This window comes from Stenella coeruleoalba (assembly GCF_951394435.1).
Source record: "Stenella coeruleoalba genome assembly, chromosome: 20".
NCBI lineage: Eukaryota > Metazoa > Chordata > Mammalia > Artiodactyla > Delphinidae > Stenella > Stenella coeruleoalba.
This window is the reverse complement of record NC_137166.1, coordinates 14,198,879-14,222,695: the sequence shown is the minus strand read 5'-3', so window position 1 is coordinate 14,222,695 and position 23,817 is coordinate 14,198,879. Positions and strand designations below refer to the sequence as shown.

The following is a 23,817-nucleotide window of genomic DNA, read 5'->3' as shown; positions in this document are numbered from 1 at the left end:
CCCCATCCGGCGACATTGAGGATGGACCCTGTGCTAGACTGGTAGAGCAGGAATTTAGGAATTTGTGTCTCTCATGACACTGTGGAGTCACCATACCAACCTGGCCCAACTACCTCTGGACTTTCTAGGAGAGAAATAAACTTCTAGCTGCCTAGTTTAAGTTGCTCTTATTTTCTTCTGTTCCCTGTTATATGTAGCAGAACTGAACCCTGATGAATATAGAGACAAGAGCCTATTGTAATAGTTTGCGAGAAAAAGATGAGGATGATTTGGATGAGGGTGGTAACAGTGAGGTGATGAGAAGTAGGTGGACAAAGGATATATATTTTTATGGTAGAGCTGTCAGGGTTTGCTGATGAATTAGATAAAGGGTGTGAAGAAACAGGAGTCTAGTTTCTCATAGTATTTTGGCCAGCAGCTGACCGAATGGTGCCACCATTTGCTGAGATATGGAAAGTGGAAGAAAAACAGGTTAACGAGGCTGGGTAGGAGTGAGGTAGGGACTCAGGAGCTCTGTTTTTTTATATGTTAAGTTTGAACTTCCCTTTAGACATCCAAGTGGAAATATCAAGGAAGCAGTTGGACACAATTGTCTGCAATAAAGGGGAAATGTTGGGTCTACAGACAAATATTTAAAAGTCATAGTGTAATGATGCTACTTACCACCAAGGGTGGAGGAGATGATGCTGGGAGTGAGTGGAGATAAAGAAGAGGGTGGAAAGAGGAGGAGATGCCAACAGAGGATGACACTAAGAAGGGGTAGTCGTGAAGTAGGAGGAAGGCCGGGAGACTGCAGTGCTCTGGAGTCCAGGTGGATAAAGTATTTTTAAAAAAGAAGGAGAGATCAACTGTGTCCAAAGCTATAGGATAAAACAAGGATGTGGACTTAGCCATTAGATTTGGCAAAGTCGTTAGTGACCTTGGTGAGAACAGTTTCTGTGGAATGTTGGGTAGAGAAGTCTGATGGGGTGGGTAGAAGAGAAAAGAGAAAGTGAGGAGGTGGTAATATTGAGTATAAATAACACCTTTGAGGAGTTTTGCTGTAAAGGGTAATTGGAAAAATGGGGCAGTAGCTGGAGGTGGATGTTGAGATTGAGGGTAGTTTATTTAATATTTAAGTTGAGGCTATTAAGCATTGTTGTAAGCTGATGTTTAAGTTATTTAAGCATTGTTATAAGCTGTGAATGTTCAGTAAAGAGGGAAATTGATGCTTCAGGAAAATCCTAAGGTAAGTGAGAAGGATTGAAATCTAGTACGCAAGGAAAGGGTTTGGTCTTAGATAAGAACAGGAATGAAGGCAGAGTATATGGGTATAGATACAGGTAGATTGGTAGATTTAAGGTAACTTAGAAAGCAAAAAAGCTAAACAGGAAATTAATTACCTTAAGTGGATGATTTGTACATGAATCATGAAGTAACCACATTATCGTTGTATACTAATGATAAAAATGCTCAAAGTAAATTTGGAAGTCCTCGGGTCACTTTACAAGCCAAAGATCAGAGGTCATTCCTTTTTAATAGGTGGAGAAGTATAGATGCCCCTAGGAAGCTGAGACCCCAGGTAAATCATATGAAGAGTCAGAGTGGTAGAGGATAAGGCCCGAGAGACCTGATCAGTCTTGTTTTTAAACTGATGAGGACTTGAGAACTAATTCTTCCCTTTAGAGAGGTGAATTTCAGATTGAGTACTTTTAACTGGTTAGGGAATTTATAACGTTTTTCAGGGACAGTGAGTATTAAATGTGCTGAGTCCTAATCAAATCTGGTTTTACTCTGTGTTAGCCATTCCACCATCAAGTTTAGGAGTGGAGAAAAGGGAGAAAGAGGATTGTGACGGCTTAACCGCACTGGCTGTGCTTGCACTTGAATGCCTGGGGAGTCGTTTGCTGCAGTAGAAGACATCATTTTCCTTTGCCTGAGTTGTTAAAGGACAGAATTATTGCCACGTTTGCTTTCTATCGTGGAGCTAATATAAAATCAAAATTCATTCTTTTCACTTCTCAGAGTCAAATCTGCCACTTGCATATTCCACTGCCTTTTTTTTTTTTTTTTTTTTAAAGTTTGGAGGATAGGCAGGTTGGAAGGAAGGCTAATGGACAGAAAAAAAAATGGATAGGCAATTTCATCTGGAGGCCATTGTTATATAGAATAACATTTTGGGATATGAAGTAATTCATTGCTAAGTCTCATAGTAGACGGGAGAGAGTTTGGAATAAATATTTTGGCTCTGAATGGTGACCTGATTGCTCTGAATTTAAGTACAGAGGAAGGAAGTACATCAACTGAAGTAATTGCTTAGCTTGCAGACTGACAAAGCCCCCCAAGTCATAACATCTGAATTAATTTTAAGCCAGTAGAGCAATATATAATTGTATATTATATAGTCTAATATAGTCATATTAAATACAGAGCTTAAGACATTGGAATACATTTTTAAGGAGTTTAAAGAATTTCTTCGTATTCTTTTATATGACTTGATTATGAAAAAATATATAATTCTGATCAAACTTCAAATCTTCCTCATTTGGAAATTTGAATATTTCAGTTAGCCTCCTAAAGTATTTTCAGCTGTCTTCAATTCCTTATAGAACAAGGCAGAGAATATGTAAACATAGAATAGATTACTTGGAGATCCCCTCTCATCGTGGATTCAGCAGCATCTTTTGTTCTTTCTCTCAAAGCCTCAGTTAATATTAAGTTTCCACATGTGCCAGCAGCTTTCCAGTTTCTAATTCCCAACAAAACCTTTGCTTGCTGGGTTTGATCTCCTAAGAAAAAATGAAAACAGTACTTATCTCTTTAGGATTCTGATGTAATCAGACTAGACTGTTTTGTTGTTGAATGCTGTGGAGTTTTCTAGGATCAAGTATGCTTCGTGTAATTTGTACTTTCTTATACCTGAATGGCATAATTTTTGAGCCTGGCATTACCATGCAGAAACCAGAATCACTTCAAGAGCTAAGAGTCCAACAACTCAATTTAAATAAATTTCATGAATACTGTCCATTAATTGTTATTACTTGCTCCTACCTTAGGACTTTCATGTTTGCACCTCTCCTTGCCAGGAACGCTCCATTCCTATATCTTGCCTGACTGGATGCTTTGGCTATTCAGGTCTCTATTCGAAGGCCACCTCCTCAGGGAGGCCTCCTTGGTTGTTCTAACCTAAAGCAGCCGCTTCCCATATTATCACTTTACCATGTTTTATTTTCTTCAAAGTCCTTGTTGTTTTTTGAAATTATCTTGTTCCATTATTATCATCATTACCAGGATTATCATTATTATCCTAACAACAAGTACACAAATTGAGTTTTCCTACGTGCCTTACACAAAACATTGTATTTTATGCAACACTTTAGTAATGACAGCTAACATTTATTGAGTACTTAACTACTCGCCAAGCTCTAGGCTAAGCATTTATTGCACTAGGCCAGGTCAGTTTCATCTCTTGCCTGGACTACTGCAGTGGCTGCCTAACTGGCCACCCTTTTTTCATCTTAGCCTCCTTACAGTTCGTTGCCTACATAGCAGCTAGTAATTCTTCTAAAACATAAATCAGGTACATCATGATCCGCTTTCAGCATCTTTAATGTTTTTGGCCATCCTCAGGTCCTAACAATGGCTTACAAGCTCCTGTGTGATCTGGCTTCCCACAACCTCTTTGCTGCATCTCTAACCTCTCCTTACCTTATTCCCCTATGGCCACAGTCTCTGAATCATGCTTCGCCCAGATTACCACCCACCCCCATGACGTCATTTCTCCTTTCACTTAGATTTCTGCTGGAATGTCACCTCCTCATAGAGGCCTTTTCCCACTCACTCTTTTTTTTTTTTTCTTTGCGGTACGCGGGCCTCTCACTGCTGTGGCCTCTCCCGTTGCGGAGCACAGGCTCCGGACGCGCAGGCTCAGCGGCCATGGCTCACGGGCCCAGCCGCTCCGCGGCACGCGGGATCCTCCCGGAACAGGGCACGAACCCACGTCCCCTGCATCGGCAGGCGGACTCTCAACCACTGCACCACCAGGGAAGCCCCCCCACTCACTCTTTATTCCCTTATGCTTTATTTCTCTTCACTCAGCATTATAGTACTCATTTGCCTGTCTTTAGCAAATATTTGTTGAATGTTTACTAAGTACCACGCCCTGTTCTAGGAGCTGGATATGTGAAGTCAATACGATGGGCAGAATCCCTGTTGACATGGAGATATGGGGGGAGGCATACAATAGACTCAATAAATAGGTAACATATATAATATATTAGATGGCTTTGGGAAAACTAAAGCAAACGAAAGGCTAGGGAGTGATGGGACAGGAGAGGGAGAGTTAAGTTTACAATAGGGCAATCAGGGGAGGCCTCAGGGAGAAAATGGACATTGTGCAAAGTCCTGAAGGAAGTGAGGGAGCAAGCAATGTGAATAATTACAGGAAAGCATGTTCTGGATGGAACGAACATCGAGTTTGCAGGCTCTGAAGGGAGAGCATCTCTAGAATACTCAAGAGACAGCAAGGAAACCTGTAGCTGGAGCACAGACGCAAGTGGGGGAGGGGGGAGGTGTGGCCAGAGAAATGACAGGGGTGCCAGACCCTAGCACTCAGAGCCCCCCAGCTCTCTGCTTGGGAGATTCTGAATGGAGGAGCCTCCTGAGCTGACTTATATTTTAACTGGATCCCTCTGGCCCTTGTGTGGAAAATAGACTTTAGGGAGCAAGGGTTGAAATAGAGTCCAGTTAGCCCAGGAAAGATTGGAGTGGCTAGGGTCAGGGTGGCAGGGTGGAAGTAGTGAGACGTGTTTGTGGTCTGGATATATTTTGGAGGTCAGTCCTACGAGATTTACTAAGAAATTGAGAAACAGAGTGATCAAGGATGCCTCATGCCAGGATATTAAATCCAGGCCAGTGGAAGGATGGAGATTCATGTACCAAGATGGAGAGGCAGTGAGGGGACAGATTTAGGGTGGAAGGAAGGTCATGAGCAGGACCTCAGTTGGCATTGTGGAGCTTTTGTGGGCATGAGAAAAAGGCTGCCCCTCTAGGCCGATTCAGTTGGAGCCAGCAGAGTGGACTGGATTTCAGGCCCCGTTCCTTCCCTGGGTAGGGTATCTTTATGCACAGTTGCAGGCAGTGGCGTTAGTCAGCAGCTTCGCTTTGGGCCATGGTAAGTTTGTATCCAGTGAGATGTTGATCTGGCTGCTGGGTATGAGTTTGGAGTTCAGGGAGGCAGAGAGACTGCAGGTGTAAAGCTCTGTCGTGGGAACATTCCTGGCTATTTTCTCTTTATATTTATTTAATATATTTGTGTATGTATTGCATTGTACATTAGATATGCTTTATTTACCTGCTCACTGTCTCTTCCGTCACTATGTAAGCTCGAAGTGATCCACGTCTGCCTTTACTACTCAGTTGCATACCCAGACCCAGCTCGGTGCCTGGCACCTGGACACTTAATAAACATGGTTGTATGCATAAACGAATTGGGGATACCACTGCTTTCTACTTGTCCTGTGGGTTTCGTGAAATTGAGTGCATGGCCAGGTCTAAATGTCAGTCAGTATGTCAGACATTCCCATTCCTGCTCTGTGCCTAAAGTCCAAAGAGAGGTTTTAAACCTCCACCACTGAAAACCATTTACTGCATGATTACCAAAAGGAAACTTAAGTTCCAAGAGGCCTTTATACTTATAAAGATTGCCTTGCAGCCAAAACACACACTAAAATGATGGGGAAACTTCAAATGAAGGAAAATGAACCTGGTTTAGATAGCAAATTCCTTTCACAGTGACTTCTGAGCCTATTCTTTTTTATTTTATTTATTTATTTTTGGCTGCATTGGGTCTTTGTTGCTGCATGCAGGCTTTCCCTACTTGTGGGGAGCGGGGGCTACTCTTTGTGGTGGTGCGCGGGCTTCTCATTGTGGTGGCTTCTCTTGTTGCGGAGCATGGGCTTTAGACGCGTGGGCTTCAGTAGTTGTGGCATGTGGGCTCAGTAGTTGTGGCTCACGGGCTCAGTAGTTGTGGCGCACGGGCTTAGTTGCTCCGTGGCATGTGGGATCTTCCTGGGCCAGGGCTTGAACCTGTGTCCCCTGCATTGGCAGGCGGATTCTTAACCACTGGGCCACCGGGGAAGCCCCCTGAGCCTATTCTTGAGGAGACTGTTAATGCTTTCCTTTCACATTTAGGTTTGCTTGTTGGTGATGGTTTACTTTTAACTTTTTCTTTGTTGCATTGAGGATGAGATTTCCATTTTCCTATCTTATGAGAGGAGATAAAGGGTGACTCAATTCAGCATTTCTGTTGCATTTAGACTCAAGATTGGGGACGATGGGTGCCTAGGGCCTCAGCATTTTTATTTGGAATGGTCAGTAATGGCTTTGCACGAGAAGTGAGGTTTACAAAGGGCTTTGAATAGGTTAGCGATTGTTGTATAATGACAGACCACTCCCAAATTCAGTTATGGATATTATGGCTCACCAGACTGTGGTTTAGCTAATCTTGACTGGGCCCACCCATGAGTTGGGTAGGCAACTCTGCTTAACTTGGCTGGGCTCTCTCACATATCTGGGGCAGTAGGCTGGTCTAGCATGGGACGTCTGGGCTCCCATCCTGCCGTAGGCTAGACCAGGCTTGTTTACATGGCAGAGTTTCAAGAGCAAGAATGGAAATGCCCAAAGCTTCTTGAGGCCTTAGCTTGGAACTGGCATAGCATAATGTCTGCCACATTCCAGTGGTCAAAGCACAGGGTAAAGAAATAGACTCCACTCATGATGGAGAAGCTGCACAGTCATATTTCAAAGAGTGTGGTCATAGAGAGACCATTATTCGGAGCTATCAGTCTAACACATGGCATGAAGGATAAGTAGGTAGGGTTTAGCAGGAGGACGTGAAGTTACTGGTGTGAACCTCCTCTGATCTAAAGAAGAATGAGCCTCAACTGTCCCGCATCCCACCTCCCTAATATCCAGGAAACACAAGAAGCATAAGCTTCTCTATTGGCTTGTAGGTTTTAATACTTGAACTGTTCTCTTTTTCTTAGAAAAGAGTATCTCATTGAAGGTACATCCATAATTGTCTTGAGAAGGTTTCATAGAATATATATATATATTAAGTTGTTTTGCAAGATGCTTGGCATACAGCCATATTTCTTGCAGTTATCTTGGTCATGTTGGTGTTTCCACAAGTAATGATTATACCCTTCTCTTGTAGGACTATGCCCATATGTTGACCTGTGTCACTGAAAGAGAAAAGTTTATTGTGCCCATCAAAGCTAGAGGTGCACGAGCCATCCTAGATTTTCCTGACAAGCTGAATTTTTCTGCTTGCCCTGTTAAATACAGCACTCAGAAGATTCTGCTGGTGCGAAACATTGGCAACAAAGATGCTGTGTTTCACCTCAAAACTCATAGGTACGCATTCCTTCAGCTTTTGTTTTTGATTGATTATAACTAAATCTAGTCAGCACATGTAGTCTCCTAGAATAGCAGTCAAGATGCAACTGCTTATTACAGTCTTCACTTGCAAGGATGGGAGACCTCAATGATGTGGGGCAGACTACTTCTTCATCCCACGAGGAACCCAAAATTCAAGGTTACCTGTTTGGGTACGGGTGGTTTTCTGAAATGCTGGATAAGAGACTTTCTATTTAGCATAGCGAATGGCTCATGGGAATATATTAATAAACATATTTGTTGTGACTGAGACTTTTATAACTGGCTGTATTAGTTTTCTACTCCTATTGTAATAAATTACCACAAACTTCATGGCTTGAAACAACACAAATCTATTATCTGACCCTTCAGTAGATCAGAATCCTCACTGGGCTAAACTCCCAGTGTGGGCAGGGCTGTGTTCTTTTCTGGAGGCTTGATGGGAGGATCCATTTCTTTGCCTTGTCCAGCTCTAGAGGCCACCCACAATTTTCTTATCTGAAAAACGGGGGAAAGTAGCCACCTTATGGGGTTGTTGTGAGGAATAGATGAATTAATAAACATAAACTGCTGGTATATAGCAGGTACTGTATAGTGAGTGTTTCTTCTTTTATTGTTTCTTTAAATGACCTACTGCCAGTGTGGTGGGCAGAATAATGGCTCCTCAAATATGTGCATGTCCTAATCCCCAGAACCTGGAAATGTGTAGTGTTACATGACAGAGGGGACTAGGGCTGTAGATGTCATTAAGGTTGCTAATCAGCTGACCTTAAAATGGGCAGATTATCCTGGATTATCTGGGTGGGCCAAGTGTAATCACAAACATCTTTAAAAGTAGAAGGAGGCAGAAGAAGAGTTTGAAGTGATGAGATATGAGAAGAACTCAACCTGCTTTGAAGATGAGAAAGCTGAGCAATAGAGAGGTTGTATAACTTGCTCAAGAGCACATAGCTAGTAAGTGAAGCTGTTTGATTTTAATCTGATAATTTATGGTGTAGCTATAGTGTAGTAGACATTATGGGACAATATAAATATTATGGGACAATCCTTGCCCTCAATGATCTCTCTTATAAGATGGGGAAGAATGGTTGTTATGGTTGTTACGTGAAGATGCTGGCTGATTAGCAGGGCCATAACAAGAATGGCCAGCTTGGGAACACGGGAGACAGAAGGTCAAGTTCTTTTTCTATGACTTTTTAAAAATAAGGCAGGTATTGAGCTGGGTCATTTTCATAAGGGCTTTATCTGTGGAATCCTTCGCTAGTTTAGGGACAATCTCTAGTTTAAGGACACATCTCTCCAGTAAGGATTAGCATTTACTTCTGCCTGGTTCCCAAAGATTAGACTACATGGACTGCCTCTCTGGTAATTTCTCGGCTTACGGGTTCCTGGACTGATCATGCATATCTAAACCCTAAACTGGTAGAATACACATGTCCAAAGTATGCATTCCCTAGAGAATCCTTGTTTCCCTCATTCAAAACCACGATAGACATCTTTCCTTGTGCTAATGGGAGAATGTTTTGGTAACCCTTGAAGTTTCCCAGGTTTATATGGGGATTTTGTTACCATTCCCCTGACTTAACCATCCCAAGACCTTGTATCCTGCTGCTATTAGCAGGGCTGTTAAAACCCAGGCTTCAAGGGCTCAGTGGCTTACTGCTCTGCTTCTTATTTCCTCTTGTTTTTGAATCCTGTGGATTTGCCTCTTTTTTTTTGCATGCTCAGCTACACATTTATGTCAGTTGTATTTTATCCAGACTTTCTAGGTATTTTCTGGTGGAAGAGTTTTCGGGTTACTTGGTCTGCCATATTGTAGGTAGCAGGGATGCCATAATGTGGGTTGAGGCACATCCCTCAGGAGGGAAAATGTGTTTATTCTTACATGTGTCCCAGGAGCATCACTAGCTCTAAACCATTTCATGTAGATTCAAGTTTCTGTTTGGTATCATTTTTTCCTGGCTGAAAAACTACTTTAATATTTCCTGTAGCACAGATCTAGTGGATATTATCTCAGTTTTTGTCTACTTGAAAAAAAGTATTTTGCCTTCATTTTTTGAAAGATTTTTTCTCTACAGTATAGAATTGTGAAATGGCGGTTATATATACATTTTTTTTAGTACTTTAAAGATGTCACTTCATTGTCTTTTGGCTTACATTTTTCTAATGAGAATTCTGCTGTAATTCCTAGCTTTGTTCTTCTGTAGGTAATTATGTCTTTTTCTTGGGCTGCCTCAAGATTTTGTCTTTATATTTGGTTTTTAGCAGTTTGAATGTGATGTGTCTAGATGTGGATTTTGTTTTTGGTTGTTTTTTGGTTTAAGGATCTTATTTTGCTTTTATTTGGTTTTCGTTTCAATTCTGCATGAAGTTCTCTGAGCTTCTTGGATCTGTCATTATTTTTGGAAAACATCAGCCATTATCTCTTCAAATATTTCTTTTCTCCATCCTCTCTCACCATTTCTTCTGCTTGTAGGAATGTTCTATCTGCCACAGGTGAAATACTCTGCACATGTCTTGTCTTCTTTAGGGGCAGGGGTTTGTCCATTTTTGTTTGCCCTGCAATCTCAGCTCTCTAATGGGTTTGAGAAAAATTGTGATTTTGTTGTTTATCTGGTTTTTTGTTGTTGTTGTTGTTGTTAGGGTAAAAGAAACACTCTTTTCAGCTCTCTACATCCTGGGTGGAAGCAAGACTCTGACCCACTTTAGGTAAATCAACCGTCAGAGGCAAAGGAAAAATTCTTTTGAAAGTCAATGTCTCCTGACATTGTCAAAGTGCTTATAAAGGCTTCTTTTGTCATTTCGTGGTGAGACTCATATTTTGATTGAAGGGAAGAGAGCAAGTTGTTCAACTGGCTCACAATGACTTAGAAAGAACCAATCTCTTTTGGTTAAAAAAAAAAAAAAAAGAACTTTCATAACCACCATCCACAATACACATTAAAAACTTCCTGTGACATTGGTATTGTTCCAATGAAAAAGAGAGTCCACCTAAGGTGGAAAAACAAGCACAGGCAGCACATCTTCCTGAACTGTTTGGCTGAATCTTAAAAACTACACATAATTGGCAATACATTCATGTAAAGTGAAACAAAATCACAGATTTAATAGTGTGAAGTTGCGGGAAAAGATCTAAAACTTTTATATCCATGTAACTGTGAAAGTGAATCATCTTTTCCTAATGTAGAAACACTTCTAAGGTAAAATGGTGAGCTAACTCAAGGACTAGCCAGCAATCGTAATGACATTAGAAACTCTAGTCCAACATTCCCATTTTACAGATGAAAGAAGTAAGGTCTGAGAAGGTAAATGACTTAGCCAAGTTCCCCCAGTAAGTTAATAGCAAAACTTGGATTAAAACAAACATGGGCCAGTTCTGGCCTTGTTTACCTCAAGATCCATTCCTTGCCCTTCCCAGGCTTTGCTCAGTATCTATGTTGGGCTGTGTTAGCCCCTCTAGCCTCCACGACCTGCTGGATTCCACCTGGGTTTGACCAGTGGGGGGCACTAGAAGGAGGTTGGAGAGTAGGAAGAAGTCAGAGTATTTCTCTTCCTCCCTGTCTAACTTCAGTAGAGTCCCCAGCAAGCAGCTGTATCTCCTCTGTGGTTCTAGCTCCTGTCAGACAGACCTGCTATGGTTCCAACTTCTGCCAGGTCCCCAGGATCTGCTAATACTTCCTCCTCTCCTTTGGTTTCCAGCCCAGTGGTGGAAATGGCTTACTGCTATTACCAATCCCTGAGCTATCTCACCATCTTAAGTTGGGCTTTTCATAGCTTTCATCTTCTGTGTAACCAAGTCTTTCAATTAAATTTCCTGTTTATTTTTGTTTTCCTGTTTAGACTCTGCACAAAATGGTACTTTTATGCACAAAATGGTTCTTTCTACAAAATGCATGTATTCCAACCATGATGTCAGTTCTGTGAGCTACCTCAAATCCTTCCAGTAAATCCCTTTTCTGTCTAAGTTAGCCAGAATTGGTTTCTATTGTTTGCAACTGAAAACCCTAACGACTACAATGCGAAAGAATGCAGTTGAATTTGTGGTCACATTTTATTGAATCAGAATGTCTGGGGGGATTCCCTGATGACTATCCATTCTGAAAAGTGCACAGGTGATTGTGTTGCCCAGACAGGGCTGAGGACCACTCTTTCATTGACAAGATGATTGTCAATAGACATAGTGGAGCAGTATATGTAGTTTGAGAATTTGGAGTCAAAAACATAGGGTCTATACTCTTGGTCTTGCTGCTTTTATAGGCATTATACAGTTAGAAATAATATCTCACAGGAAATTGTTTAAAAAACAAATCATATTCTTTTCATTGAAATAATGATTTAATTAATGGTGAAGTTTATAAGTGGTCAGGTTCATATAAATTATAAAAAATAAAACTTTATGTGTCTGTTGCTCCCATTAGAATATGATCTCAAATGCAAGGATTGTATCTCTTCTCATTTGTATGTCCCCAGCATCTAGCAAAGTGTCTAGAATAAATAAGTGCTTAATAAATGTTTATAGGATGCCTAACCAACAATATATCACAACAGCAGAGCTACAACTATAAACCTCTACAATAATTTAAAATAAAAAATCATGCTCCAAGTACTATAAAAGAGGCATAGTGTTTTTTTACACTAATAAAAGGAGCCTCAATGTGCTATAAAGTATACAGAGAACATAAACAATTACTCTTCACCTTTATTACAGATTTGACCTAAAACTCGAGTAGGTACCAGAATAACTTTGACTATTAAAGTAGGATTAATTTTGGAAGGTGAAATAGAAAGAATTAAGGAGCACTTTCAAAATCTAAAATCTCAATTTAGGAATCAGTTAATAAGACAGATTATCTGAAGGAAAAATACTAATTTTATATTCAATGTTTAATATAATAGAACCAGTATTTAGTCTTCTGCTAAAATATTGAATCATTTGAATGGAATAGTTTTAGTTCTTAAGAGCAGTTCATAGTGGATTGAACAAAAACTCAAAATCTTTTTTGTGGCTCATGATTTTACACAAACCCGAGTTCCCTCCCTAATCAAGTATTCGGTATTAATGAGGATGTGATATCGAAACCAGACATTCTGGTAGACAGAGGCAGCTTTATACCCTGGAGGAACAGCACCTTTTACCTCTCTGTAAGATCATTTTCTGGTACTTGGTATTCTCTAGCCTTTTCAGCCTGTCTGCCTCTAGTAAAATGAATACAAAATCAAATTATAGACAATGTTTAAGCACCAGAACTTAACACACTCTATCCAATTAATGTCTGACTTATAGAGAAAGCTTAGGCGGCTCTAAGTAGCATATGGCTATCCCAGGTGATTTTCTAACCACTGAAGAAGTTTAGTGTAATATAAACCCAACAATTAGCACAAAAGGGAAGAATCTGTTACCACTGTATGGAATTAGGATTTCTGGAGGTCCTAAGAAGAGTCCCTTTGTCCATAGAAAATCAGCTTACGTTCTGTAATGTAATACTATCCAATTCATTTCAAAACTGTTATTTTGCTACTAAGAAATGTTTGGGGAAAAAAATGAAAGCACAGTGTAGGGAGAAAAATATTAGAAACTGGGGAAGCGGAGGTAGAAGAGAATGTTACAATGTTGTTCCCAAAGCCAGGAAACTGGGGCCAGTTCTCAATTCTTCAGATTCTTCCTGAGGCCATAAGGAAGGAAAGAACTTTAAAGACGCTGAGACTCACCTTCATCTCCCATCAAGCAGAGATTCTTGTGATACCAAAAGTCTGCTCCTTTTCTGTTCCGCCACGTTGTTATAAAGATTAAATAAAGATTAGAGATATTTTTAATTTCCCTTTAAAAGTTGATTATAATTCAATTTAACAACCTCTTTTGAGAGGCTCCTATGAGTAAAGAGCTATGCATGGGGTAGTGAGAGACACAAAGATGAATCTAACCAGGTGGCTTCCACATTTAGGGATGGTTTGGGGAGAGAGAAAAAAACTTGAAGGCAGGCTTCCATCCCTGCTCTACCACTACCTAGTTGGGTAGCTTTGGGCCAGTTGCCTGCCCTTTTAGAGCATCTGCTTTCTCGTATCTAAAATGCAAATAACAAGACCTACTTTCTCAAGATTTTGTGAGGATTAAAAGAATTGACATATGTAAAATGCCTACTGTAGTACCCAGCATAGAGTATGTGCTAATGAAATTTTGTTTGCTTTCTCTTTCCTTTCATCTCAAGAGTCTCTAGCTATTGGGAGAGACAGGCATGAAAACTTATTATTGTACAAGGTGAGCTAATGTAAGAAGTAAAAATAAAGTTATGGCCTCTGAGAGGAAGGAGACATTATCAATAAGAGAGAGAATCAGGAAAGATTCTATTTAAAAGGTAACTTTAAGTCTAGGCTATGATGGGTGACTTTGGAAGGAGTATGACATGGAAACGGTGAATGTTCCTATCTGACCCAAGCAGTTCTGGAACTATGTAGGGGACACTGTCTGGTTGGAAGGAAGAGTAGGTGCAGTGCTGGGGAAGGTTATGGGTGTAGAGACTAAAGCCCTCCCATTCCGTCCCACCCCAGTCTGACATAGAATGTGACAGGTGTATAATGTATTTGGACAGATGTATCTGTTTAATGAGAAGGCCAAAACTAGTTGGGAGTAGATTGTGTGGGACCTCAAATGTCGAGGACTTTGAACTTTATTACATAAGTTATGGGGGCCACTGAAGGTGTTTGAACAAGAGATTGATGTGTTATATCCTGTGTGTGATTTTTTACAATGTCTCTAGAGCAGTGTGAAGGATTGAGAGGAGGATGATAAAAACCTGAATACCCAAGATCATCCTCCGGCTGCCAACGAGGGAGATAACAACAGCAATAACAAAAATAATAATAAACATTTGTTTAGCATTTCCTACATGCCAGACATTATTCTACGCTTTTACCTGTATCAACTCCTTTAATTCTCAGTACAACCCTGTGAAATGGGTGCTGTCTTTATCCTCATTTTACAGTTGAGGAAACTGAATGTTCAGTGACTTACCCAAGCTCATGGCTGATCTGGGTTTTGAACTTATTCAGTTGGCTCCAGGCTAGTAACTACTACCTCTTGGTGCCCCTACAACAGTGCCTGGAGTTCATTGGAGGTTCGGTGCTGAAGGTATGGGAAAAGGACAGACAAAGGAATGGGAAAGTAGTGAAAGGAGAGGGCAATCCAAATAGAGGGCACCAGAGAAAATAAACAAGTGCCCGTGGTAGGAAGCACTCGAGGTCCTGCAGTGATAATCTCAGGTACCACCAAGTGCTACCCATGCTGTAAGCTCCGTACCCTCATAGAAGAAAGGTTAGGTTTTCTGAAATTAAGTTCATTATCTAAGGGAAGGTTTAAGGACTGAAGACTAAAAACAGTTGCGATAGAAGTAAATAATCAGAAACAGTTTAGCCTGCCAGATACATTGTCCAACACATTACTTTGAAAAACTGGCAATTTAAAGAAATGAAATGGACCATGAAAATAATTAAAAGGGCTGGGTTTCCTGCTTAGAAGGAAGAGCTCTGTAAGTTATTTAAGGTACTTCATGATCAGATCCAGCTTCTCTCTTACTCTTCCTTTCCAGGACAATTAAAGTCAACTGTTTCCTGTTCCCAGATCCACCCTACCTCCCCATAAGGTCTGCATGCCCAAATTCTATTTTCAAGACACAGATGTCCCCAGTTTGCCTTTCCAAATGCTCTCCACCCTTCTCCAGCTTACTCTCACCCAGGAGGCTAACCTATATGGCAGAGGTCGTTAGGCTCCCCATGCCTTTGGCTTCTGGTTGGGTTCAGCCAGTGGGAGTCCCAGCAGGCAATCAGGCAAAGGATGTGAGGTCAAGGCACTTTTCCCCCTAGTGTCCTATGTGTGAGGTCTCCTGGGCTGACTGTCTCTCTTAACTAAAGCCCTTTGAGCCTCATAAGGCAGCCTTCTCTTAGGACTCTGGTGGGTTTCAAAACCACTCCTTCTCCTTGGCTCTTTGGGCCTAGAGGTGGTAACAGTTCTACTGTTAACAACCCTGGGCAATTGCATCATCTCTTGTAGTTTCCCTACACCCCTTCCCCCCTTTTAAAAAGACCCCTTGTTAGACTGCCCTCACCTTATCCTTGTGTGATTGTGTGATCACTTTACTTTTGAGACTCTGGTATGTTTTTCCGTCATAAAACCCTCTCTTCGCTGAACTCTCGCAAAACTTGATTTTTATCCCTTTGAAGGTACTGTTCTTTTGCAAATTACAGTATTTGCATACATGTTATAAGTCTGTCCTTTACCGGAATCACTCAGTGAATGTTAAAAGAAAGGCTAAATGGCAAGGATACAAACAAGAATATTATGCATCATTTAAGTTTTTCTTACATTTGTTGTTCTATTACTGTTATTTTAACATTAATACTAAAGTTCTTTCACATTAACGGGAAGGTATACTTATGAATCACTGAATTGTGGTGTCGGGTCTGTGTTGTCTGCAGAACTGGAACTCATGTCTCCTCTCCCCTTTCCCCTCACACTAGTCGGGAATGTGTTCTTTTTTTTTTTTTTATTGGAGTATAATTGCTTTACAGTGTTGCATTAGTTTCTGCTGTACAAGGAAGTGAATCAGCTATATGTGTACATATAGGAATGTGTTCTGATTATGTGTCTCCACGTGTGTTGCAGGCCCTTCTCTGTAGAGCCATCTATTGGAACCCTTAATGTAGGAGAGTCCATGCAACTGGAAGTGGATTTTGAGCCACAAACCGTGGGCAATCACAGCGAAAAACTTATTGTGTGTTACGACACAGGTATGTGTTATTCTTTGTTAAAAGTTCTACATTTTAAGAAAGGTCAGATGGAAAACATGATGAGGCAAAACAGGATATGGTTATTTTGGCTGCGTTAGAGTAAGCTAAGACCCACAAGGTAAAGAACTAAAGACTGAACGCCTCCAGCAGAAATGATGCTGAGCCACGTATAAATCCCACCTACCAGTTTCTCCTGTGCTTGAAAGCCTGAGAAGTATAGGGCTCAGAAGGAACGGAAGAAACCCATACCCAGAAGTTACACTGGTAGGTTGAGGTTACTTATGTGTAAATGGAAACTTGAAGGTAACGTAATAACACATGGGTTTTCCAGTTACTGCTGCATTAGTCTAACATTTAAAAAATACAGACCCGAGTTCAGAATGTTCTCGTGTGTGTCCTCTAACTGGATGTAAGATCCGGTTACTTTAATCCTTAGAATATACAAATGTCTTACTTAAATCTAGGACTTTGTCTATTGCTGCTAGCTTTTTCTTGAAGGCCCCACCCAGGATAGTAATGAAAATTCACTTATTGTTTTTGCAAATATTTAATCTATGGTCATGTAGACTGCATGTACATTACGCGAGTCTCTGAAGTTGGTTTTCAAATTAATATTTATTACTACTATTTATTATTTCATGATTTTTCTCATTTCCTTCTCACTTCTTTTTTACCCATTTGTGTTGATTGATCCAGATTGTCTGCATCAGAAGGTCACTGTAGGGAGAAAACAGAAGTGCACAGTCAGGGAAAAAGCAACAAATGATACCTAGGTCATAGTTCAGAGTTGCTGACTTTGTGGATGCTTATCTGAGCAGGATCAATCAAGCCCTTGAATAAGGACGTGTGGTTAAGTGGTCCTGGCTCCACACTGCCCAGCATAACAACAATTCATAATCAGTGGCACAATCTATATTTATCCTTTAGTGTTGTCCACAATTCACTGGCTGCTAGTAAGAAAAACCTAACCTGGACTAGCTTAAGCAAAAGGGGGAAGTTTTGGCCCATGTAACCCAACAGTGGAAGATTAAAAGCACAGTACATAACCCACCAGGGATGTCAGTTTTTCAAAGTAGTGCCATTTTACACTCCCACCAGCCAAGCTTGGGAGTTCCAGTTGCTTCACACCCTCGCCTACCCATAGTGTTGTATTGTTCATTTTAGGTATACTGGATGTATAAAGTGATGTCTTCTGGTGGTTTTAATTTTTATTTCTCTAATGATTAATGATGTTCAACACCTTTTCATGTGCTTGCTGGCTTTTCATGTATCTTTTAAATTTAAGTGTTGAAGTCTTTTGCTCATTTTTGAGTTGTTTTTCCTTTTATCATTAATTTGTAAGAGTACTTTACAACTTGTTATTCTGAATACTAGTCATTTGTCAAGTATATGTGTTGTTAATTTTCTCTACCAGTCTGTAGATTGCCTTTTCATTTCCTTAATGGTATTTCTTGATGAGCTGACATTTTAAATTTTTATGAAATCTGTATTATCATTTTTTTAAATGTAATAACTTTTTAAAATTTATTTATTTTTGGCTGTGTTGGGTCTTTGTTGCTGCATGTGGGCTTTCTCTAGTTGCGGCGAGCGGGGGCGGGCTTCTCATTGCAGTGGCTTCTCTTGTTGCGGAGCACGGGCTCTAGGCACGTGAACTTCAGTAGTTGTGGCGTGCGGGCTCAGTAGTTGTGGCGCACAGGCTTAGTTGCCCCACGGCACGTGGGATCTTCCCGGACCAGGGCTCAAACCCGTGTCCACTGCATTGGCAGGTGGATTCTTAACCACTGCGTCACCAGGGAAGCCCTTTTTTCTTTCAAGATTAATGCTTTTGCCTTCTTGCTAAGAAATCTTTGCCTTTTCCAAGATCATGAATATGTTCTCCTGTGTTTACTTTTAGAAGGGCAGTAGTTTTAGCTGCTAGTTTAAGTTAATGATTTGTCTTTGATTTCAGTTTTGCATATGTGTCAGGTGCGGACCATGTTTCTTTTTTTTTCTCCATGTGGGTTATTGGCTCATCTCCATTCTATTATCTTATTCTGGTATTCCAACTACTTTATTATTCTATTACTTACTCTACTATTAGTCTGTTATTTATTACTTTTAACCTCTATTTTATGTTTTCCATTTTTTTGTAGACTTCTCTGGATACTGTCTTCCTATCTATTGTCCCATTCAATAATTCCCTCTTCAGCGAAGACTCACCTGCTGAGTTTTAATTTTTCAATTATTATAATTATTTTAATTTCTGAAAGTTTTATTTGGTTCTTGTCAAATCTGATTGCTGTCTACTCTTTTATTTTTCATGTTTCCCTTTTATTTCTTAAATATATTAAACATATTTATATTGTGTATGTGGTAATTCAAACATATTAAGTCTGCTCATCTATTTATTTATTTTGCTGTTTGTTGTTTCTTATGGTTTTTCAATCATGGTATCTGCAGAGGAGGAAAAATGTCTTTTTCCTCTACCCATTTAGGTTTTTAAATGGGGCCCCTGTAACAAAAGACAGATTAACAAGAGAAGAACATAAAAATTTATTTAATGTAAGTTTTACATGATATGGGAGGCTTCATAAGGAAATGAAGATCTGAAGAAGTAGTAAAATCTGAATTCCTTTATGCTGGTTCGATGAAGGATGGAGAGTTGTGGGAAAACATGACAGGACAATAAAATGACATGAGCTAAGAGTAGCAAACTGGGGGAAACAGTAAGGCCTGTTTATTCAGGCTCCTCTTGATGTCCCTCTATATTTGAAGATACGCATGCTTCTTTCTACCTGGTCTTGGAGGGCACCTCTCACATGGGGGATCTGTGGCCTGCTTCAGGAGAAGTTAAGAAAATCCCTCTTGCACCTGCCATTTCTTATGTTCCTTCAGCTTGAAATATTTAATATGCCAAGGTGCCATATTTTGTGGTAGTGTGTTCTGAACCCCATCATTATCTTATGCCTCTTTGTGTTTCTGGATTTAGCATCATTACTTTGGGCAGGCCCTGGACTTTATGTCCTGTCCTAGGCACCCAATGCAATAGTTAAAACAGAAGTTCAAGGGTTAACAAAGTCCACTAGGGCAAAAGACAACCTTGGCACTAGATTATTTCCTGATATTCTTCACTTTGCTTTAATGTCCTTATTTTCCTATCAGGTTAGTGATCAGTTTTAAAGTAGTTTGAAAAATGTTTTATTGAGTATTTTAGTTATTTCAATCTCCAGTTTAATGTGCTACTTAAAACTGCTTTTAATGTATGTCTTTTTTCACATTATTCAGCAATACTTATGCAGTAGTTCATCCTTTCCCACTAGTTTTCAATCCTTTGTGTATATCATAAACACAGTTTATCCCTGCATGTAGTTAGGTTTTATTTAATTTCTCTCAGCAGCAGTTTTCTGGGTATAAGTCTTGAACATTTTGATTAGATTTATTCCTATATATTCATTCATGTTTGAGGATCCTGTAAGTGATTCTTCTATTACTTTTTAAATTGAGGTATGATTTAGATATAAGATGCACGGATCTTAAATGTACAGTTTGATTCATTTTGACAAATGTAAATGCCTGTGTAACACATTCAAGATATAAAACATCTATCACCTCACAAAGTTCCCTCATGCCCCTTTCCAGTCAATCCCTCCATCTGCCATCCCAGAGATTCTGATTCCTATCATCTTATATTAGTTTTGCTTGTTCTTGGACTTCAGATAAATGTACTCATACAGTATATACGCTTTTGAGTCTGGTTTCTTTCATTCAACATAATGTTTTTGAAATTTATTCATATTGTTGTGTGTATTGGCAATTCCCTTTTTACTCCTGAGCAGTATTCCACTGTTTGGTTATACATAGTTTATCCATTCTTCTGTTAATGTAACTGAATTGTTTGAAGTTTGGGGCTATTATGAATAAAGCTTTAGTAACCATTATTGTACAAGTCGTGTGTGTGTGTGTACATATGCGTTTATTTCTCTTGGGTAAATATTTGGGAGTAGAATTGCGGGATCATAGAGTAGTTATATGCTTAACTTTATAAGAAACTTCCAAAAAGTTTTCTAAAGTGGTTGAAGCATTTTACATTCCCGCCAGCAATGTTTAAGGGTTCCATTTACTCCACATCCTCACCAGCTCTTGGTCATGTGTTTTTTTAAAAATTGAATTGACTTACAATATTAATATTAGTTTCGGGTGTACAACATAGTGATTTGATATTTTTATGTATTGCAAAATGATCACCACGGTAAGTCAGGTGACCATCTGTCACCATACAAAGTTATTACAATATTATTGACTATATTCACTATGTTGTACATTAATCCCTGTGACATTGGCTTTTTTATTTTTATTTTTTAAAATAATTTTTATTGGAATATAGTTGTTTTACAATGTTGTGTTAGTTCCTGATATGTATAGTGAATCAGCTATACGTATACATATGGTATATGTATACATATGCTCTATGTATACATATATCCCCTCTTTTTTGGATTTCCTTCCCATTTAGGTCACCACAGAGCACTGAGTAGAGTTCCCTGTGCTATACAGTAGGTTCTCATTAGTCATCTATTTTATACATAGTAGTGTGTATATGTCAATCCCATTCTCCCAATTCATCCCCCCCCACATATCCATACGTCCGTTCTCACGTCTGTGTCTCTATTTCTGTTTTGCAAATAAGTTCATCCGTATCGTTTTTCTGGATTCCATATATAAGCGATATTATACGATATTTGTTTTTCTCTTTCTGACTTACTTCACTCTGTATGACAGACTTTAAGTCCATCCATATCTCTACAAATGACCCAGTTTCGTTCCTTTTTATGGCTGAGTAATAGTCCATTGTATATATATACCACATCTTTATCCATTCATCTGTCGATGGACATTTAGTTTGCTTCCATGTCCTGGCTATTATAAATAGTGCCGCAATGAACATAGAGTGCATGTGTCTTTTTGAATTACGTTTTTTTCGGGGTATACGCCCAGTAGTGGGCTTGCTGGGTCATATGGTAGTTTTATTTTTAGTTTTTTAAGGAACCTCCATACTGTTCTCCATAGTGGCTGTATCAATTTGCATTCCCACCAGCTGTGCAGGAGGGTTCCCTTTTCTCCACACCCTCTCCAGCATTTATTGTTTGTAGATATTTTGCTGATGGCCATTCTGACCAGTGTGAGGTGATACCTTATTGTAGTTTTGATTTGCATTTCTCTAATAATTAGTGATGTCGAGCATCTTTTCATGTGTTTGTTGGCCATCTGTATATCTTCTTTGGAGAAATGTCTAGTTCTTCCACCCATTTTTTGATTGGGTTGTTTGTTTTTTTGATACTGAGCTGCATGAGCTGTGACATTGACTTTATAGCTGGAGGTTTGTACCTTTTAATCCTCTGTCCCTATTTTGCCCATCTGTCCCCTCCCCTCTGGCAACCACCAGTTTGTTCTCTGTATCTTTGAGTCTATTTCTGTTTTGTTGTGTTTGTTCATTTGTTTTGTTTTAATTTGAGTCATTCTAGTGGAAGTGAAGTGGTATCTCTTCTGGTTTAAATTTGCATTTCCCTAATGACTTGTAATGTTGAGTAACTTTTCATGTGCTTCTATTTTTATCTTCTACTCTCAGGTGTGTATTCAAGGTTTTTGCCCAATCTTTATTGGGTTATTTATCATTTTGTTATTGGCCTGTAGTTTTTGTATATTCTCCATACAAGTCTTTCAGAAATTATTATTGTTAATATTTTCTCACAATCAGTGAATTATCTTTCTAATTTCTTAACAGGGTCTTTTCATTAGCAAAGTAATTTAATTTTGATGAAATACAGTTTATCATTTTTTTCTTTTATAACTAGTGTGTTTTTTTCTAATTTCATTTTTTAAGTTTTTGTGAATGTATCAAAATATTGAATTTTGTATGTTGATCATTTATCTACAGAGCTTGATAAATTTACTTATTAGCTCATGATTTATCTGTAGATGATATTAGATTTTGTTTATATACAATCAGTCATCTGCAAATAATCATAGTTTTCTTCTTTTTAAATTTTTAGCCTTTTGTTTCCTATTATTTCTTGCATAGGCTAGGCCTTCAGTACAGTGATCAATGGAAATGATGATAGTGAATGAACATCCTTTTCTTTTTTCTTTTTTTTTTTTTTTGCGGTACGCCGGCCTCTCACCGCTGCGGCCTCTCCCGCCGCGGAGCACAGGCCCCGGACACGCAGGCCCAGCGGGCACGGCCCACGGGCCCAGCCGCTCCGCAGCACGCGGGATCCCCCCCAGACCGGGGCATGAACCTGTGTCCCCCACATCGGCAGGCGGACCCTCAACCACTGCACCACCAGGGGAGCCCCAAACATCCTTTTCTTGTTCTCAGTCTCAGAGGGGAAGTGCTCAGTGTTTCATGAATTAGTATGATGACTTTAGTGGATACTCTTTATCAGATTAAATGAATTCCCTTCTATCTCTAGGTTTCTAAGACTTTCAATCTTGAATGTGTTTTGAATTTTATCAATTACTTCTGCTTTTGTTGAGATGATTATGTATTATTTCACTTTTATTCTTCTAATGCACAGATTGAATTTCAAATACTAAATCCCTGCTATATTCTGGGGTAAATGTAAGTTTTAACCATTATCATTTAAATAAATCCCTGGATTAGATTTGCTAATATTTTCTTTGAAAGTTTGGCATCCAAATTCATGAGAAAGATTGGCCTGCCTGTAATTTTGTTTTCATGAAATGCCTTTGTCTTTGGTCTGAAAAAACAAATTGGTCTCATAAAACAAGTTGAGAATTATTCTCTTTTAAAACTCTCTCTGGAAAAATTTTTTTAAGATTCATGTTATTTCTTCCTTAAATGATTGAAAAATTCATTGTTCAAGCCATTCGGGTCTAGAGCCTTTTAAAAATGGATTCAGTTTCTTTAGTAGATATAGATCTACTGAGATGTTTCTATTTTTTCTTATGTAATTTTTGGTAAACTTTTTCAAAGAATTTTCCCATTTAATCTAAAATTTTAAATTTGCTGGCATAAAATTGTTCATAATAACTATAATCTGTATAATGTCTTTAGGACCTATAGTGATATCTCCTCTTTCATTATTGATATTGGTAATTTGTATCTTTTTATTTCTTGATCTGTATTGTTAGGGCTTTATTCAGAGAACCAACTTTTGATGATTTTCTCTATTGTTCATTTCTTTTCAATATCATTGATTTCTACTCTTTATTATTTCATTCCTTCTACTTTCTGTAGGTTTAATTTGTTGTACTTTTTCTAAACCTTAGGAGAGATGCTTAGAGCACTGATTTTTAACCTTTCATCTTATCTAATATATGCATTTAAGTCAATAAATTTTCCTCCAAACCTGACTATATCTTCAGCCCATATGTTTTTATATGTTTCATTTACATTAACACATAATTGACAGTATTTTAGAATTTCCATTTTTACTTCTTCTTTGATCCATGGGCTACTTAGCAGTGTGTTGCTTAGTATTTAAACATTTGGGAATTTTTCTAGTTTTCTTTTTGTTATTGATTTCCAGCTGAGTTCCACTAGTGACAGAAAACAAATTCTGTATGATTTCTATCTTTGAAAATAGTTGAGACTTAACATTATAGCCCAGAATGTGTTCC

General features: G+C 39.1%; 1 protein-coding gene across 7 annotated transcripts in view; it reads left to right on the top strand.

Annotated features, from left to right (window-relative positions):
* HYDIN (HYDIN axonemal central pair apparatus protein) overlaps nt 1-23,817 on the top strand; it is a 432,533-nt gene that overhangs the window by 110,137 nt on the left and 298,579 nt on the right. For all 7 annotated transcript variants that reach the window (XM_079907197.1, XM_079907191.1, XM_079907192.1 and 4 more), the window contains 2 exons: nt 7,196-7,395; nt 16,073-16,197. In XM_079907197.1, the coding sequence (XP_079763323.1) occupies nt 7,196-7,395; nt 16,073-16,197 (325 nt within the window). The remainder of the gene's footprint in view (nt 1-7,195; nt 7,396-16,072; nt 16,198-23,817) is intronic.